This window comes from Myotis lucifugus, unplaced genomic scaffold, assembly GCF_000147115.1.
Source record: "Myotis lucifugus unplaced genomic scaffold, Myoluc2.0 scaffold_48, whole genome shotgun sequence".
NCBI lineage: Eukaryota > Metazoa > Chordata > Mammalia > Chiroptera > Vespertilionidae > Myotis > Myotis lucifugus.
The window spans coordinates 4,702,230-4,721,639 of record NW_005871096.1 but is presented as its reverse complement, the minus strand read 5'-3'; the positions used below and the strand labels follow the sequence as shown (position 1 = coordinate 4,721,639).

At 36.4% G+C, this 19,410-nt stretch overlaps 1 protein-coding gene across 1 annotated transcript in view; it reads left to right on the top strand.

Moving 5' to 3' along the window:
• The window catches only part of N4BP2 (NEDD4 binding protein 2), a 76,206-nt gene that overhangs the window by 43,364 nt on the left and 13,432 nt on the right, over window positions 1-19,410 (top strand). Inside the window, exons 11-16 of the mRNA XM_023753633.1 lie at window positions 1,733-4,101; window positions 5,150-5,235; window positions 6,722-6,767; window positions 8,021-8,217; window positions 11,281-11,399; window positions 15,324-15,462. Coding sequence (XP_023609401.1) covers window positions 1,733-4,101; window positions 5,150-5,235; window positions 6,722-6,767; window positions 8,021-8,217; window positions 11,281-11,399; window positions 15,324-15,462 — 2,956 coding nt within the window. The remainder of the gene's footprint in view (window positions 1-1,732; window positions 4,102-5,149; window positions 5,236-6,721; window positions 6,768-8,020; window positions 8,218-11,280; window positions 11,400-15,323; window positions 15,463-19,410) is intronic.

The following is a 19,410-nucleotide window of genomic DNA, read 5'->3' as shown; positions in this document are numbered from 1 at the left end:
AAAAAAACAAAACGGGAACAAATACAATATTTGTATTTGCATGTGGCCCGCCGGCCATAGTTTGAGGACCCCTGCCCTAGATATTAGTAAAATAATGCTGTCATGCTAGTATAGTAAAAATTAAATTAAAAAAATATTTTTATTGGTTTCAGAGAGAAATGGAAACAGAGATAGAAACATCATGATGAAAGAGAATCATTGATCAGCTGCCTAATGCACACCCCCTACTGGGGATTGAGCCCGCAACCCAGGCATGTGCCTTTGACCCGAATCAAACCTGGGTTCCTTCAGTTCCCAGGCCGATGCTCTATCCACTGAGCGAAACTGACTAGGGTGTAAAAATTAATTATTAATGGTATAATTTTACTAAGTAATGCAAATCATAGACTTTTTTAATTATTGATTTTAGAGAGGGAAGAAGGTGGGGGGGAGAGAGAGACAGACAGACAGACAGATAAACATTGATGTAAGATACATCTATCAGTTGCCTCTCATATGAACTCTGACTGGCTATCAAACCCACAACCTAGGTGTGTGTTCTGACCAGGTATCAAACTTACAACCTGGTGTATGAGACGATGCTCCAACCAACTGAGCCTGGGCCAAGTCATAGTCTTTGGAAAGTGTGTAATCCAGGATAGTACTGATTCTGTTAAAAATGTAGGACATATAAACAATTGAATAAATGAGTAAAGAAGAACTTTAAATATATATAGAGATCTGAATTGCCCATATTTTATGATGGTAATGTGTGGAGAGGTTCTATTAAAAAGAAGTTGGGAGTTGGGAAGGGAAAATTCATAAATTCCTTTTCATTGAGGTGTTGTGAAGTGATGAACATGGATTCTTGAGCCTTATTTCCTGGCTTCCTTCCCAAAATTTTATAATATGTAACTATAAAATCTCTCCATTCTTCAGTTCTTCAGTTCTAAAATGGTAAAATAACACTTTCCTCATAGGATTTCATAAGGATTATGAATTAACACTTGTAAAGGACTTAGATTAGAATAGCATATGGCATATAGGAAACTCAATGCTTGTGATTTCAGTAGGAAGGCTTTATGGGAGAGGTGAGACTTTGAGAGCTCCTGGAGTAAAGAAAGTAAGGAAGATAAGGTGACAAATTGATAAGGAAAGTAATGATTAGGCAAAAGTGCTCTGAGTCTGAAATTAACATTAAGGATGGTTTTAAAAAATTTAACAAGTGACATCTCCACTGAGAGCTCTGTTCCCTAGCTCTCATTTCTTTTAACTGTGCAAATCATGTCGGTTGACTCTTTGTGATTTGTAAATGAAGCTTAAACATTTTCCTCTGTAGCAAATGACAGGTAGGTGATATGGAGGCAGACCTAGTTTCACATTGTTAAGCTTAATCAGGTAGGAAAGAAACCAGGGAGGTGTGCCCTTTTCTGGGAACACATTTAGAAACATAACTTTAATATTTATGCATAATAAACAACTTAAAATCTCATATTATTCAATTAAAAAAAAGTTTTAGTGCTTCCTATATGCCAAACATTTTGCTAGGTTGGGGTTACATCAAAGAGATGTGTTCATAGTATATTACAGAAAGACCAAGATTAGCTTTTATAATTTTAATGTATTATATTTCTAGAACTTTTAGACTAAATAAATGTTACGTGTCTTTTCAGTTGAATGCTTTTTAAATTTAAATCAATGTTAATAGTAACATTAAGAGGCTTCCTTATAACACCTTAAAAAAATCTTTCAGCCCTAAAGACAATGAAGACGTTACCTCTGAAAAAGAAGAAAATGTCTTATCCTCATCTCTGAAGCACATAGAGTCAATTGAAGAGAAGAAACTTGAAGTGACCAAAGAAGCTGTGTTACCTGAGAATGTCACATGTCTCCCTAGTGCAGATTTAAACAAAGGAAGTGGTGTGAATCCTAACATTCAGAGTGCTTTAATTCAGGAAGTTCCAGACACGTATTTTTCTGATTCTGAAAGCAAAGTAGGAGTAACAGACAAAAGTGAAAAAGAAGAGCAAGTAGAAATGGCTTCTGAAGAAGAATATAGTAAAACCGATACAGATAGTTTTGTAGAGAGATTGTCACAAAGTATTAGCTATGGTGAAAATAATCAAGAAGACTGTGATCTTTCAAATACTGCATCACTTCAGAATGAAAATTCTTCACCTGGTGGAATATTGGAAGAAAGAGCAGTGGTAAAGAAAAAAGCTTTTGGAAAACAAAAAAGCAAATCAACTTTAGAAAAATGTCCGAGACATGAGCTATCAAATTTTGTTGGTGATTGGCCAGTTGATAAAACTATTGGTCAGAGGACAAAAAGGAACCGAAAAACGGAAAAGGCTTCATCTGTACAAAATGACAAAAAGTATAATTGTCCTCCATCACGCAAAGTATTAGATAATGGTCTGTCTGTGAATATGGGTAATACCCAGCAACCAGGATGTCCACATGAAAGTGTAGAGGATGACAAGAAGTCACAATGTGATGATGCTTCAGAAGCTTTTAGTAGCTGTCACTATGATGCTTACAAAAATACTGAAAAAAACTCATTCAACACTGTGGGCGACTGGCCTTCATCTGATTCTTTAGCTCAGAGAGAGCACAGATCAAGAACACCAAAGGCTGTTTTAAATGAACCCAGCCTAGAATTTGGAACTAATGACATTATGAGTGAAATATCCTCATACACAGCACATGAGGCCTGTTGGGGCACAAGCCCTGAAGAACTAAAAACGTTGGGTAGTGCTATTCTAGGAAGTTCTGAAATGCTATCTAGTGAAATGACCTGTGAGAATAAGACTTGTCCAAATAAAATGATTCATGGGCAACACACATTGTCTCTTACTTTTACCAGTAGTGTTCCAGCTATTGCTGGGGTAGTAGGAGCAGAGACTTCTGCTGAATTTCCAGAGGGAAAGCCTAAAGAAATCCCTGGAATAGAAGTAGGCACATGCACCCAGACTGAACCACAGGATTTTGCTCTCTTATGGAAAATAGAAAAGAATAAAATTAGTGTTTCAGATTCTGTGAGAGTATTAACAGGAAGATTAGATGGATTTAAACCAAAAGCTTTCAATATTAACACAAACTTAGATGTTCAAGAAACAATTCCCTATCGGGTAATGTATGATAAAAGCACGTTTGTTGAAGAAAGTGAGCTTACCAGTGCTGATGAATCTGAAAATCTTAATATTCTTTGTAAACTATTTGGATCTTTTTCATTAGAAGCCCTAAAAGACTTATATGAGAGGTGTAACAAGGATATTATTTGGGCCACAAGCCTTTTGTTGGATTCTGAAACTAAATTATGTGAGGATACTGAATTTGAGAATACCCAAAAATCATACGATGAAACACAGATTGGGCCATTTTCTCTAGGATTTAATTTGAAGGAAATTATTAGCCATAGAGGAACCTTGGAAGATTCTAATTCTGTGCCAGAATTTAGCCATGAGATTGGTATCACTGACACGAATGCACAATCTACCTGTGATTCAGAAAAGGGACACTCAGAGCAGGCAGAAATAAGAGCTACAACTACTGAAAAACCTGGATTAATAAGTCTATTTCCTAATGTCAGCGTGGATCTAAAGAATACCGATGAAGTACTTCTTAATAGTCAGGCAGAACTTCCAGTTGTACATAATATTAACCAGTCTTTTTCAGGTACTGTAAAAGCTACTCCTGCTCAAGATTGGAGTGAAATGGAGAAGACTCTAGAAGTTACAGACATTGGAGACAGTATGCATTCTTCTTTGAATTTGTCTGATATTTTAAACTCTGTATCAAGCACTTCAAATCTCGAGTTAAATGAAGAAATTTATTTTTCTGACTCTTGTGAAATAACAAAACACGAAAATCTTCCAAAGGACTATATGAAGTTTCCTAACACAGAAGAATATATGAATGAAGATGAACAGGAAATGGAAAAAATTCTAATGGCAGGGAGTACTTTGCCAGCTGGAGTTAGTGAGGAAGATAAAACTGAGATGTTGAATCCCACACCAGTGATGACCAAATCTCTTACCATAGACTGTCTGGAATTGGCATTACCCCCTGAACTGGCTTTTCAGCTCAATGAATTATTTGGCCCTGTTGGTATTGATTCAGGTAAGGAAAAAGTAAATTAGCTGTATGCGTGTCTTTATGTGAATAGAATATAGAGCAGGGGTCCTCAAACTTTTTAAACAGGGGGCCAGTTCACTGTCCCTCAGACCGTTGGAGGGCCGGACTATAGTTTAAAAAAAAAAACTATGAATAAATTCCTATGCAAACTGCACATATCTTATTTTGAAGTAAAAAACAAAACGGGAACAAATACAATATTTGTATTTGCATGTGGCCTGCGGGCCGTAGTTTGAGGACCCCTGAAATAGAGAGTTCTATTTCAATTTAAAAATTATTCCATGTTAATTGAAATAGAAAAGTAATTTGTGTTGTCTACCTTATTTCCTTTTGATTTTTGAGAGGAAGGGCGAGGAAGAAGGAGAGAGAGAGAGAGAGAGAGACTGACAGACAGACATCAGTGTGAGAGAGAAATATTGATAGGTTGCCTCCTGTATGTGCTTTGACTGGGGGGTTGAACCCGCAACCTGGATATGTGCCCTGACCGGGAATCGAACCTGCTACCCTTTGGTGCACAGGACGATGCTCAACCAACTGAGCCACACTGGCCAGGGCAGTCTACCTTCTTTTTGACACTGTGTAGAGGATTTTAAAAAATGTAATTTGAAGAAATAGTATTTATACAGAGTTTATATTTATCCCATGCATATATTTGAAAGTTTTCTCTGATACTTACTGCATACTTATTTACACAAATGAACCTTTATTAACCCTTAGGAGCTACTCCAGATACATATAAGGCAAGATTAATTTCTTAGAACACACTTATTGAAAAGTCTCATCTAATGGAAATGAATAAATTAAATTTTAGACTGATGGACACGATTAACTTAAATATATGAAGTATTGTATAATTGCAGCAGCCAAGAAATGTGAAAGCAATGACATTAAATAAACAAAAATATTCCAAGAGAACTAGAAACATAGGTTAGTAATTAATGACACCAATTAGTATTATGATACATAAAGTTGTTGAGTGTGTGTTCTGCAAATATATGAGTAATGATTATATTTTCTTTTTTCTCCTTACAAGGGTCTCTAACAGTTGAGGATTGTGTGGTTCACATAGATCTGAATCTGGCTAAAGTGATTCATGAGAAATGGAAAGAATCTGTAATGGTTGGTAGGCTTCTTCTTTTTTTTTTAATCCTCATGTGTGGATATACTTACTGATTTTAGAGAGAGAGGATGGGAGAGTGAGAGAAATAGTCATATGAGAGAGAAACATTGATCCGTTGCCTTCCCCCTCCCTCTTACCCTCACGCACCCCAAGCTGGGATCAAACCCGCAACCTAGTTATGTGCCCTGACTAGGATTTGAGCCTGCAACCTTTTGGTGTATGGGATGACATTCCAATCAACAGCCACCCGACCAGGGCTGTAGGCTTACTTTATTTTTATTTTTTAAAATATATTTTTACTGATTTCAGAGAGGAAGGGAGAGGGAGAGAGAGATAGAAACATCAGTGATGAGAGAGAATCATTGATTGTCTGCCTGCTGCAAGCCCCCCACTGGGGATGGAGCCCGTAAGCCAGGCATGTGCCCTTGTCTGGAATCAAACCCAGGACCCTTCAGTCTGCAGGCCAGCTCTCTATCCACTGAGCCAAACTGGCTAGGGCTGTAGGCTTATTTTTATAGAGAGCTCCTTTTATATTCATTTTGTCACCTTTGCTTTTCAATATAATCTGTTATATATGGAAGAGTTTTATTGAATTTTGACTTTGAGAGAGAATAACCTTTTATCATTTATAAGATTACTGATTACCCCTCCCCCCCAGTATTTTAGATTATTTCTAGACTAGCTAAATTATATAATTAATGATGAGGCTCAATATGTTGATTTTTTTTTTAAGGGAAAAATTCATAAATAGATTTTACTTCCTAAATTAAAGACTTGCAGTACTGGCTGATTAAATACAGCATAAGAGCTCTATAAGTGGAAAAATATATGGATGTAATCATCCTTTATAATTTTACTTACCTGATTTTATTGTATACTAGAGGTCTGGTGCATGAAAATTTGTGCACTTGGGGGGCGGGGTGGTGTCCCTTAGCCCAGCTTGCACCCTCTCGCAGTCCGGGACCCCTTGGAGGATTTCCACCTGCCGGCTTAGGTTCACTCCCCAGGGGATTGGGCCTAAGCTGGCAGTCAGACATCTCTCTGGCAGCCCAGGAGCCCTCGGGGGATGTCCGACTGCGGCTTAGGCCCGCTCCCTGCGGGAAGCGGACCTAAGCTGTTAGTCATACATTCTTAGCGCTGCCATGGAGGCAGGAGAAGCTCCTGCTATGGTTGCTGCGCTAGCCAGCCATGAGCCAGCTTCTGGCTGAGTGGTGCTCCCCCTGTGGAAGTGCACTGACCACCAGGGGGCAGCTCCTGCATTGAGCATCTGCCCCCTGGTGGTCAGTGCACGTCATAGTGACGGGTTGTTACCAGTCCTACCATTAGGGTCAATTTGCATATTACCCTTTTATTATATAGGATTTAGATTTTAGCAAGAACAATAAATAATTTTACAAGGAGAGATTATTTCTAGAGAAAAATGATATAATCTTGTGTTCTAATGCACCTTCCTTTGCCAATCCCCTGTTCTGTATTTGTGTTTAGGAGCGACAAAGACAAGAAGAGGTATCCTGTGGCAAGTTTATGGGAGGTAAAAGCACTTATCTTTTGCTTCTAATGATCTTGTCTTGACATTGAAACTTGGTGTGTGTATGTATGAATTTTAACTCATTTTAAGCATACTTTCATAAAATATGTTGCCCAAGATCTTGGATTTGCAAATAAAAGTTCTTTAAAAATTGTTTTATTTTCATAATGAAGAAAACACACACCCTATAATACAATTTAGTTTTCCTGAGTGCTGTGGGACATGTAAGATTTGCTCTAATATATATAGTCAAGGTTTTTTCTGTTAAGATTTGCTCTGAATGAAAGAACTCTTCTGGTTTGAGAGCAATGAAAATGTTCATGTGTTTGAGAGCATCGTTGAAATATTACTTGGCAAGTAAAAATTTTTCTTGATGTTACTATTATTTGAGCTCAAAAGTCAGCCTGCTCTTTAGGTACATCTACCAAATTGAAAATATTTTATTCTAGACTTCTCTTTGATAGTATTGTCCTCAGTGATTAGTGCAGGTTGGCAGACCTGTTAAAAAGGGTCTTCCTTTTGTAAATGAGTTCCTCCATATACTTGTTTTGTTCACTCCACACTGGGACTGCAGGTTAAAGATTCTTAGGATGTGCTTGTGTCGTAGCTTTAAGAGCTAAAGCCGTTTGGGAACTAGAGGTGCCCAAGGGTATCAAGAGTTGTATGAATGACAGTAGTGACTGTTTTTTCACTCTCCAGGAAAGCAAAGGAATGTATCAGAATGTGTTGATATCCCATAGAAATGCTGACGTTACACATTGTTGTGAACTTCTTAGGATGTTCAGTTCCTTCCTTATGTTGAATATCATTTGCTCAATATTTATTGGGTGCCTCCAGTGGATTGGTTACAGATTTGCCCAAATATTGAGGTTTTCAGTCCTTGGAGTGACTGGACGGAACTAACCAGAGCTGCTTTCGGTGGTCACTTTGAGTTGGCTGCAACTTCCCGTGTTTACTGTTGTATATGTCACTATTTTCTGTGTGTCAGTGTGGTATGGAAAAGAGTGGGAAGCGTTGAGTTGATTTTTAGTGAAACTTAGTCATGGCACATTTGAAATGTTCCTACATTTACACATGTCATTTCTTGCAGTTATATGAAGATGTATTTTGAAACTTCAGAGTTGCTTTATATTTAAAAGCTAAAAGTAAAAAAACATGTTTCCCCTGGGTCTCTCTGAGGTAAATGTAACAGTGTATAATGTTTAATTTGTATGTTTTTTGTTGAGGGTCTGACACTGTTTATACTGCTTTTGTAGATCCTTCCCTGGTTGGGCATATTGGTCTTGATAATACTGAACAAAAATCATCTCAGAGAACTGGCAAAAAATTACTGAAGACTTTAGCAGCATCTGAAATGCTACCCTTAATGGATCATTGGAATACTCAAACTAAAAAAGTATCACTCAGAGAAATAATGTCGGAAGAAATTGCCTTACAGGAAAAACAAGATTTGGTATGAGTTAGTATAAATATTAAGCTTTTGTCTTTGACTCTAGGTTGATCATGTATGTTTACTCTGTGATTTTCATTTGATTATATATTTCCTAGTCAGGAATCTGTATTTAACTTGACTGACGTTAATGTTAAAATTGAAAAATGTTTTAAACGTAGTTGAAAACTGGAGTTTTTTACTTCTGAGAAATTAGTTGATAATCTACATCAATAAACCAATCTGTGTTAAATATGTTGCTTTAGATTTAATTTTTCAGGCGATTGAGCTGCATATTCCTTAGCTTTTTAACATTTATGCAATTTTTAAATTCTAGAAACATGAAAGAGATCTTTTATCTATATATATATATCTTCTATATATATATAAAAGCCTAAGTGACCATCTAACCTTTGACCACCCAACTGGTAGCTATGGTGCGCACTGACCACCAGGGGGGCAGACGCTCAACGCAGGAGCTGCTGAGCTGCAGTGACTTGCAGCTGCGGTTTTCGGGTGACACACCCGGAACCAAAGAGGAGGGAGCCTGATTCCTGGATGCATCACCCGAGAACCACTCTGTCGCAATCCAGGACCCCTTGGGGGATGTCGGAGAGCCAGTTTCAGCCCAATTCCTGCAGGCCAGGCCAAGGGACCCTACCGTGCACCGGTCCTCTAGCTTAAAGATAATTTCATTCATAAATTAGTAATAAGAAATGTCTGTCTGGCTTTACAGAAGTATCCATCTTTGGAACAAAATTTTTTAGAGAATGTTTTAGAAATTTAACAATTTGAATTAAAAATTTAAGTACCCTTATCTAACTTTTCAATTAAACAAATTCAAACAGAAACTTCATTTCATTTTGAACTTTGCTTTTGTTCCATATTCAATGTATCTAATTATATGAAGTCATAAGTGAATTTCGTTTCCTTTGCATTGTTTGTAGCCTTTTTTGGAATTGTGAAAATTAGTATTAGAGAATTTCAAAATCAGAAGAGGAAAGACCCTAAAAGTCATTTAGTCCCGTTTTCAAGGAAAAAAATAACTCTTAGCTGGTGATCTTAACACTTTTATTTTCTTTCTTATTCATTTGACTGTTCAAAGGAACACCTTTATATTTGGTTAGAATACATAGAATTGGGGCATAAGAAGAATGATGGGGTTCCTCTACTTTTATATTTACTTTAATTATGTTGTTAATTAAATTGGAAATGTGCTAGCATTCCCATCTTTACATGTTTATATAATCCAAGAAACAATCTCTTCAGTAGGATCTTATCATTTAATGTTGTTTCATATATCCTCTTCAGTTTATTTATGTAATAAAGTAGATAAATGGATTTTTTTAAAAAAATAGGGAAGCCTCGAACTTATGCCAAAATGGTATGATACTTTTGGTTGAAATGCCATTTTCCACTGCTGAAACTTGTTTTTACGGTTTTAACCTACCTTTTAATCTCTCAGTATAATAGTGAACAAATGAACATCTTTGACTTCCCAACTTAATGCACTGTTTTTCCTATTAGTAAATTTTGCTTGTCTTGTCTGGGTTGCGTAATAGAAACTGTATGTTTTGGTCCCACGGTAAAAATCCAGTAAGAGAATTTTGTGATGCTTTCTCCTAATTTTTTGGTCCCCAAAGGAGAAATACATTTTATATATTTTTTTAAAGCAAAGACTATAAAATAAACTTTAGATGTAATGTATGGACAGAATAATTAATTGTAAGATGATTAGTATTACGAGTTTTCAGTTTTTTTGAATTTGAAGTTTTGAAACTCTATGGCCTGGTAGATTGCTAATAAATCTGATCGCTGAATATTTTAGTAAGTTCAGATTATAATGCATATTTTAAATAAAACATGAAATGCTTTTAATTCTTGAGGTGGCTCTTTCTCAGGAGAAGTACTTCACCTGAGCAACTCTGGGATATATGATGCCGTCAGCTTTACTAATCCGTTCTTTTACTGGCCAGATGATCACCTCCTGTGGTTCCTCTTTTATTATTATTTGGTGTCATAAAAGGCCTAAATATGGTTAGGCTTCAAAACCTATAACTATTCTAGGATTGTCCTAGATTTACATAATTTTACATTTAGGAATTTTCAGAATCACCTTTGAAATTTGATAGGAGCTTATTTTTTAGACATTAGGATCTTTGTAACAAACAAATTGTCCTAAAGTTAGAAATCACTCTAAGAATGTTTACTGTAATCCTAGGTTAGGATTAAAGTAGCACATTTTATAAAAATTCTTTTGGTTTAGCAATTTGAACAGGTCCAAATATGACTGGGGAAAAAACAATTAGTAGCAATTCTCATACAGTTATTTTGAAGTAATAAATATGCTTTTGAAACTTAAAAATTGTGAATTTTAAGATTTCCTGTCAGCCTGAATTTGCAACTTATTTGTACATTGTAGTTTTTGCCCAATGAGGAGAGTATGTTTTTGCGGACGTTGTTGACAGCATCACACAGTGTCCCTTTTATGAGGACCGTGGGAGAAATTTCTCTCAGGTCTCAGTACCAGAAAAAGCTGTACTTCTCCTGAGCACCTGGTTTGTTTTTATTTTATGGACACTGAGAATCTTTGTTTCCCCCTTTGCTTTGGCCACCATTAGCAATTGAACAAGATTTTGTGGCATGCATTTATGTACTGATTTTACTTGCTAGCTTTATCTATATTCTTACCTTTATTTTCTCTATTCTCTGACTTATTTATTTATACCCTATTTATTTATATAGATATCTTCATCCTGTTTTATATATGTTTGAATGTGTTGAGTGTGTATATGTGAGAGCATATATGTATATATTTATATACACATGCACACATATGTATATGTGTGATTGTGTGTATATATATTTTTGAGCAGCTTCAAATACTTTGTAAAAATAGGATATAAATAAATAGTGCAAGAATACTTATATTACTAATTTTAGCCTTTAATCAGTGAAGAACGTCTGTTATTGCTTTTAAATTATTAGTCATTTTGCAACAAAATAACCATGCTTTTGGATCAGCATAATTTGTATTATAAATTCCATTTTAAGGATTTTTTTTTTTTTTTTTTTTTTTTTTTTAAGAAAAGGGAGTCACTTATGTTTGAAAAAGATTGTGCCACTAAACTAAAGGAGAAGCAGCTCTTTAAGATATTTCCAGCCATTAACCAAAATTTTCTGGTGGACATTTTCAAGGACCACAAGTAAGTGCTAAAAGGATTGTCTATTCTACTGTGATGTCATTGAAAGCATATATTATACATTTTAATCTAATATTTTTCTGATAATGAATGTAATATACTGGTAGGTATATTATAAACCATTTAATGCAATGTACCTAATGTAGCAGGTGAGCAGTTTCTGGCAATTGGTTTATATGCCTCCTCAATTTTTTTCACATGTAGCAATTATACATACATGTGTACCTCTTTACTTTTGTGTCTACATACAAATATATACTTCACCAAAGAAGAGGTTGTTTTTTATGTACTATTTTGTAGTAGTTTTGCTGGTATTTATTTTTCCTATCTGTTCTTAGTGATCTGCTCTTTTCTTTTTAAAGTCTACAGAATATTCCATAGTATTCATAAAATGATTTCTTAAATTATTATAATTTATACATGCTCCTATTACGGACTTTTTGACTGTGAGAAAAATTGGAAACCATGTTGCTGCACTGAGCATCCTTGAACAACATACATTTTTGTGTACATTGGTGAATACTATTGTAGGCTAGTTCCTAAAAGTGAAATTGCTGGTTGAGAGTGTGCATTTAAAGTTTTTATAGTTAATGCCAAATTTCCTTTGATACAGGCTTTCTGCATTAGTTATATGTACTGATAGTGTAACCCACCTTGATAATAATAATCTTGAACATTTTTGCCAATCTGATGGGAAAAATATTTTATTGTTTAAATATTTGTTTTCCTGATTATTAGTAAGGTTGAGTAACTTCATTCATTTCCTTTCCTACTGGTTGCTTGCTTTCTTTTTGTCTGTTTTTCTTTTGGTTGTTTGTATTTCTAATTTAAAATTTTTATTTATTGATTTGAGAGAGAGAAACGTTGGTTTGTTGTTTTACTTTTTTATTCCTTCATTAATTCTTGTATGTGCCCTGACCAGGTATTGAACCTGCAACCGTAGCATATTGGAATAACACTTTAACCAACTGAGTTACCTGGCCAGGGCAATTTTTTCTAGATTTGCGAGAGCTTTTTATATATTATTTATAGTAATTTTTGTCTGTTAATGTAGATTATAATTATTTTTCCTGCCGTATTACTTATTAACCCAGTATAGTCACTTTGGTCATATACATCTTTTAATTCTAATGTTGTATCAGAAAATATTTTTTTATTGTTTCTGAGTTTTAAGTCTTTTTTAGGAAGTCTACACCCATTTTATAAAAATACTAGAGGCCCAGTGCATGACATTCGTGCACTGGGGGGTGTGGGGGTCCCTCAGCCCGACCTGCACCCTCTCCAATCTGGGAGCCCTCAGGGGAGCCCTCTCCAATCCGGGAGTTTCTGTCTGTCTTTGCAATCATATGAGCGAATTGTCTGAAACCCCAACTCAGTTTGGTTTGTTGCTCACAGAATAATAGAGGCGTTTTTTTTTCTTTGCTTCATTGGTGGAGATTTCCTGGAAGTTTTAGGATATCTTCCCTTTAATTTTTCCTAGACACTCTGATTTTACTTATGTCTCTCACCTTTGCTTTCCCTCCATCCCCCACTGCAACAGTAACCTGCTCCAGGCTTGCTTTGCTCTAGTGCAGCGGTTCCCAACCTGTGGGTCACGACCCCTTTGGCGGTCGAACGACCCTTTCACAGAGGTCGCCTAAGACTATCCTGCATATCAGATATTTACATTACGATTCATAACAGTAGCAACATTACAGTTATGAAGTAGCAACGAAAATAATTTTATGGTTGGGTCACAACATGAGGAACTGTATTTAAAGGGCCAGAAGGTTGAGAACCACTGCTCTAGTGTCTAGGACAGTGATGGCGAACCTATGACACGTGTGTCAGAGGTGACACGCGAACTCATTTTTTTGGTTGATTTTTCTTTGTTAAATGGCATTTAAATATATAAAATAAATATCAAAAATATAAATCTTTGTTTTACTAAGGTTGCAAATATCAAAAAATTTCTATATGTGACACAGCACCAGAGTTACATTAGGGTTTTTCAAAATGCTGACATGCCGAGCTCAAAAGGTTCCCCATCACTGGTCTAGGAGATCCGTCTGCCACCAGAACTACGATTCCCAGCATTCCTGGTGCTCCCTGCGCTCTGGGCTTCCGCTTATGGTCCTGGGCCTGCCACCAGAACTATTCCCAGAATTCCTGGTGCTCCCCATGCTCTTGGTTTTCCCTTCTTGCTCTATCTCCGTCCCGTGGCCTCCCACTCTGCCAAGTCCTTCAAGCTGCCAGCTCTACCTCTCTGTTCTCTGTCTGGCGGCTTGGGGAGCCAAGTTCCCCAAGCCGCTCCACTCTCCACCAGCTCTCCCACTCTGCTCTCCGCCGGCACCTGTGTATGCAAACCAACCCGCCATCTTTGTCAGGTTAATTTGCATACTTACTCCTGATTGGCTGGTGAGTGTAGCGGAGGGATAGTCAATTTACATGTTTCTCTTTTATTATATAGGTTTTTCTTGCTCTGGCTGGGTGGCTTGGTTGGCTGGAATGTTGTCCCATACACCAGAAGGTTGTGGGTTTGATTCCTGGTCAGGGCACATACTTAGGTTGCAGGTTCGATTCCTAGTCAGAGTGTGGGTTCCATCCCTGGTTAGGGCTGGTACGGAAGGCAACCAATCAATGTTTCTCTCTCATATTGATGTTTCTCTCTCTGTCTTCCTCTCTCTCTAAAGTCAGTAAAAAGGGTCATTTGGTTCAGTTACTGTAGTATATGCCTGAGGTGTAATTTTCTAGGGTTGTATCCTTCAAGCAACATCAGTAGTGGACACTGGCTTCCAGCCCCATGAGTGGGTAAGCTGGGTGATTTTAAGAACTAGTTAGAATGTAGATAATTGCTGGTAGCTTCCAGGCCCTAAAAGCTCCTGTGTGTTGAGCATGTCTGAGACAGCAAGATGAGAGAAACCTAAAGTGGAATTGGTGGTTCCAAATGATGCTCCTTCAGGGGTTGTCTTTAATAAATTGAAGAATAAGAAAATAATCACATTATTTTAGATAACTAGTTATCACATTTCAAAAATATTTCTTAGTGCTCAGTTCTTCACTATCTGGCCATTGAAAAAATCAGAGGCATAAATAATTTGAAATGATGAGCAGTATAAAATCATTTATAATTTGCTTTGGAATGAGTTTCTTCAGATATTAGAACATGAGAATTTCAGATGTTTGTCAATTTCTAGAATTTCTTACTACAGATAATATAATATCACCATGAAAACATGCCTGAATAATGTAGGGGTGAGAGGTAGGATAGTGTTTGACTTTTTCCTTTCTGTATCCCTGCTTAGATTTCTTTGACTAAAACCCTATTGCATAAGTAAAAAGTGAATTTCAACACAATAAAAATATCAGTCTAAAGATCTATTGTCTGTATTTGATATTTGAAGGATTCTGAAACCATGTGTAAATCCAATAAGGGATTTAAGAAGTATGAAGTGATAAGATGATAGATTTGTTATATATAATCTACCTAGAATAAAAGATCAGAAAAAGTATTATCAATATGTTCTTTTAGTATTCATTTTTAAAAAATATATTTTTATTGATTTCAGAGAGAAAGAGAGAGGGAAGAGATAGACACATCAACAGTGAGAGGAAACCATTGATTGGCTGCCTCCTACACGGCCCCCACTGGGGATTGAGCTGGCAACCTGGGCATGTGCCCTGACCAGGAATGGAACCATGACCTCCTGGTCCATAGGTTGATGCTAAAGCACTGAGCCATGCTGGTCAGGCTAGTATTCATTTTCTAAACCAGTTTTTGAGAGCCTATACTTGGTGGTTTCCCTCTACCATTCTTGAGTCTTTGAGATGCATGATGGGCATTTACTATCTTTTTCTTAAATGTTTAAAGGATTGCTTATGTTAATGTTTTCACATAACTTTTATTTTTATCTGTTGACATTATATTTGTATTTAAACTCTCTACAGCTATTCATTAGAACACACAGTGCAATTTTTAAACTGTGTTCTTGAAGGAGACCCTGTAAAAACAGTTGTAGCACCAGAGTTTGTTCACCAAAATGAGAATGCCACTTCTTACACTGCACAGAAGTCTAAGGAGAAAAAGGTATAGAATTGCTTATTTTTTACTATAATGGTAAATAAATGTATTTGAAAATATAATTGTTTTATTGAGATAATTTAATGATTATTTCTTACCATCTTGATTAGATTGGAAATTTAACCACCAATACCATGTTTGGTTTAGAATGTCTGTTTACTCAAAGTAATGAATTTATAGCTGATTGTGATTTTTCCTTCAATGTCATTGTCATTGTGTACCACTAGCACTTGAATTTCTGTAACTTTTTCTGTGTAGACTACACAATTGAGTATGAGGCTTAATTGAATAGCAGTGGGATTGTAATATAGATGGGTCTTAGGCTGTAACTATGTGGGCAGAGACATTTAACCATTTGAGAAATTGCCAAATTTTTCCCCAAAGTGGCTGACTATTTTACATTCCCACCGGCTGTGTATAAGGGTTAAAATTTCTCCACATTCTCTCTGATAACTTATTATTGTCAGTCTTTTTGATTATAGCCATCCTACTGGGTGTGAAGCTGTTTTAAGGGTACCTGGTCAGACACTAACACATGGAGATGACATGAAGGAAGAAGTTTATGACCTGCACAGATCTCTAGCAGCAGGAGGTATGGCCCACCATCCAGGGCCATATGGGAAGCACCAGGTTGGTCAGGAGCCAGAGGGAGTAGGCGGGGGAAATGTGGGCAAGAGGCTTTTTTGTAGTTTCTGTGGGAAGGAATAGGTGAGGCAAGGTAAGCAGGCTTAGGATTGGCTAGTTTGAATAATTTCTGTAGGCTTGGGGCATAGGAACCATCCCTAGTTTTCTGGTACTTGGCCTGGGTGACTAGGGTATGTTGATGGTAGTCCAGAGGGTGAGAACTCCAAAACCCAAAAGGCAGTGGTTGCAATATGAGGTCTAGATTGGTTGGTTTGCATATGTAAGATGCACCAGCAGGTGTTATTTGTTAACCCCAGGGTTGGGGGTTAGGGGGCTGGTTCTCCAGGGGTTAGCAGGGCCCTAGATGCCAAAGAATCAGAATTCAGGAAATAAAAGATATGGTTAACACAGAAGTGATTTCTTGTGATTTTGATTTTGATTTCCCTGATGACTGGTGATGTTGAACATCTTTTCAGGTGCTTGTTGGCCATTTGTGTGTCTTCTTTGAAAAAATGTCTATTTATATCCTTTGTCCATTAGACAATTTTTTTTGAGGAGTTCTTCATGTTAGATTCAAGTTCCTTATCAGCCATGTAATTTGCAGAATTTTCTCCCATTCTGAGGGTTATCTTTTCACTTTTTTGATGGTGGTCTTTAAATTTTGATGATGCATAATCATCTTTTTTCTTTTGTTGCTTGTACTTTTGGTGTTATGAAGACTTACACCTATTTTTTTCTAAGAGTCTTATAGTTTTAGTGTGCAATATGTTTAGGTCTTTGATCTTTTTTGAGTTAATTTTTGTATGTGGCGTGAAGTAGGGATCCACGTTCATTGCTTTGCATGTGCATATCCATTTGTCATAGCATCACTTGTTGCAAAGACTGTTCTTTTCCCAATGAATTTTCTCATTACTTTTGTTGAAAATGAATCGACTGTAAGTTTTTCCTAGACCTTCAATTTGATTCCGTTGATCTATATATATCATTGTGTCAGTACCATATTGTCTTGATTTTGAAAATTGGGAAGTTAAGTTTCCAACTATATTCTTTTTTCAAGATTGTTTTGGCTGTTCTTGTCCACTTGCATTTCCATGTGAATTTTAGGATCAGCTTGCCAGTTTCTACAAAGAAGCTAGCTGGAATTTTTATGGGGATTGTGTTGAGTCTGTAGATCAGTTTGAGGTGTATTGACATCCTAACAATATTGTGTTCTAATCTTTGAACATGGAGTATCTTTCCATTTATTTAGGCCTTCTTAATTCATTCAACAGGATATTATAGTTTTGAGTATTAAGTTTTGCATGTCTTTCGTTAAATTTACTTTAAAATATTTTCCTTTTTTTTACCTTCAAATATGAAAAGCTGTTTTTTTCTTTTTTCTTTTCTTTGATGCTATTATAATGGGATTGCTTTCTTCATTTTATTTTTGGATTGTATAAATGCATAGAAATAGAATTGATTTTGTATATTACTCTTGTATGTATTAGATTTAGGTGTTTTTCTGTTTGTTTTTTTAACAGACCTTTAGTATCCCACTATCCTTATTTATTCATAAGACCACTCAGGGATAACTTGTGTGCTCCATTTTTTTAAAACATATTTTTATTGATTTCAGAGAGGAAGGGAGAGGGAGAGAGAGACAGAAACATCAATGATGAGAGAGAACCACCATCGGCTGCCTCCTGCACCCCTCCTCTCCCCCCTCCCCCCCCACCTACCCGCTGGGGACTGAGCCAGCAACCAGGGCATATGCCCCTGACCGGAATTGAACCCGGGACCCTTCAGTCTACAGGCTGACACTTTATCCACTGAGCCAAATCAGCCAGGGCCATTTTTTCTTTTAATATTTCACCATCACTTAGTTGATATGTAGGACATAGCTAATTTTGATATTCATGTGATCTGTTAATCTTGTACATGCACAAGAACCAAGTGATACCCCTGATGCCTGTGTTCATCATGGATAGACAGATGTAGCGTATTATAAGGTGTGAAGAGTGTATAAGATGACGATGAGGCCTTCCAGGCCAAACTGGGAATGAAGATTACTTCTTTTCTCTCCTGACGAGAGCAAGGCACCATGGATCATTATGGCACCATGGATCATTATGGTGATGGGAAGGTGTATTGCTCAAAGTTGGAGATGATTGGGAAATGTTGGAATCAGAAAAGTAGATTCTGTGTTATGTCAATGTTGGCCAAAATGTAAAAACTTTTAAGTTATTTGGGAGATTATTCTTAGTCTTTCTCACAAAATGTAGTCAGGTGTCACAATGCTGATAAAAACCTTTTTACATTTGTGAGAATATTCTGTTTGCTATCCTAGGACCCTAAGGGACCACATATACTAAGGGAAGTATCATGGTACCAGTAAATTTTTTTTTTTTTTGTACCAGTAATGTTTTGGTTTATCTGTTTTCAAGAAACTAACATTTACAGCTGTGTTTTATTAATTCTACTGCTTTTCCCCTTTAGCCTTTAATAAAATTTATGGGCTTGTTACCATAGGAAATGGTTTTGGTATTATAATATATCATGTTTTCAACAGAATAAGTGACACTAATTAGGTGAATTCCTAGGAAGCATATATTTCAATTTCACTTGGCTCCTATTAATGAAGTTATAGTAAACCATAGAACTATCGGGTACAAAAATAAACCTTAGTTTTGTTTTAAAAGAGAGTGGCTATTTGAGAAAGCATCTCTCATTATAGCTGTTTTTTTCTTTTAAAAAATAAGAAATGAAGGGTCTCTTCCCAGAGAAGCAAATGTGATTTGCATTTTTTAGTATGAACACCAACAGAGACTCTAATGCTATGAAATATTTATGTTCACAGTGTTTGTCACTCTGGGCTTTCAGAAGTCATAGAAAGCGTTTTTATTATCCCCTCCCTGCAAAATTTTTGATTTTATCAGGGATGCCAGCCATACACTCAGAATATTTAAACATTAATCTGTAACCAGCTTGTGATTAAGTATTGGCAAGAGTGATAATAAGGATGTAGGTCCCATGAATATTCTATGCCAGAGAGAGCCTTGTGCTCTTTTGTAAAATAAACTGGATATTTGTTACAACAATAAATTGACTGTATATTTATAGATTTTTGACCCCGGTAATGAATTAGAAGTATGATGATGCCTTTATTTTATTCTTCTCTCTTTTTAAATTTCATTTATTTTCTATAACTCTTTCAAGCCTCTATAATTCTAGGGGCCAAGTAAGCAAAATGTAATGAGTGAAAAATTATACAACCAACTATCAAGGTTTTTTCTCAACCTTTCTTGGCTTCTGGACTCATTCACAGGCAGAAGTTTGAAAAATTATCTATCA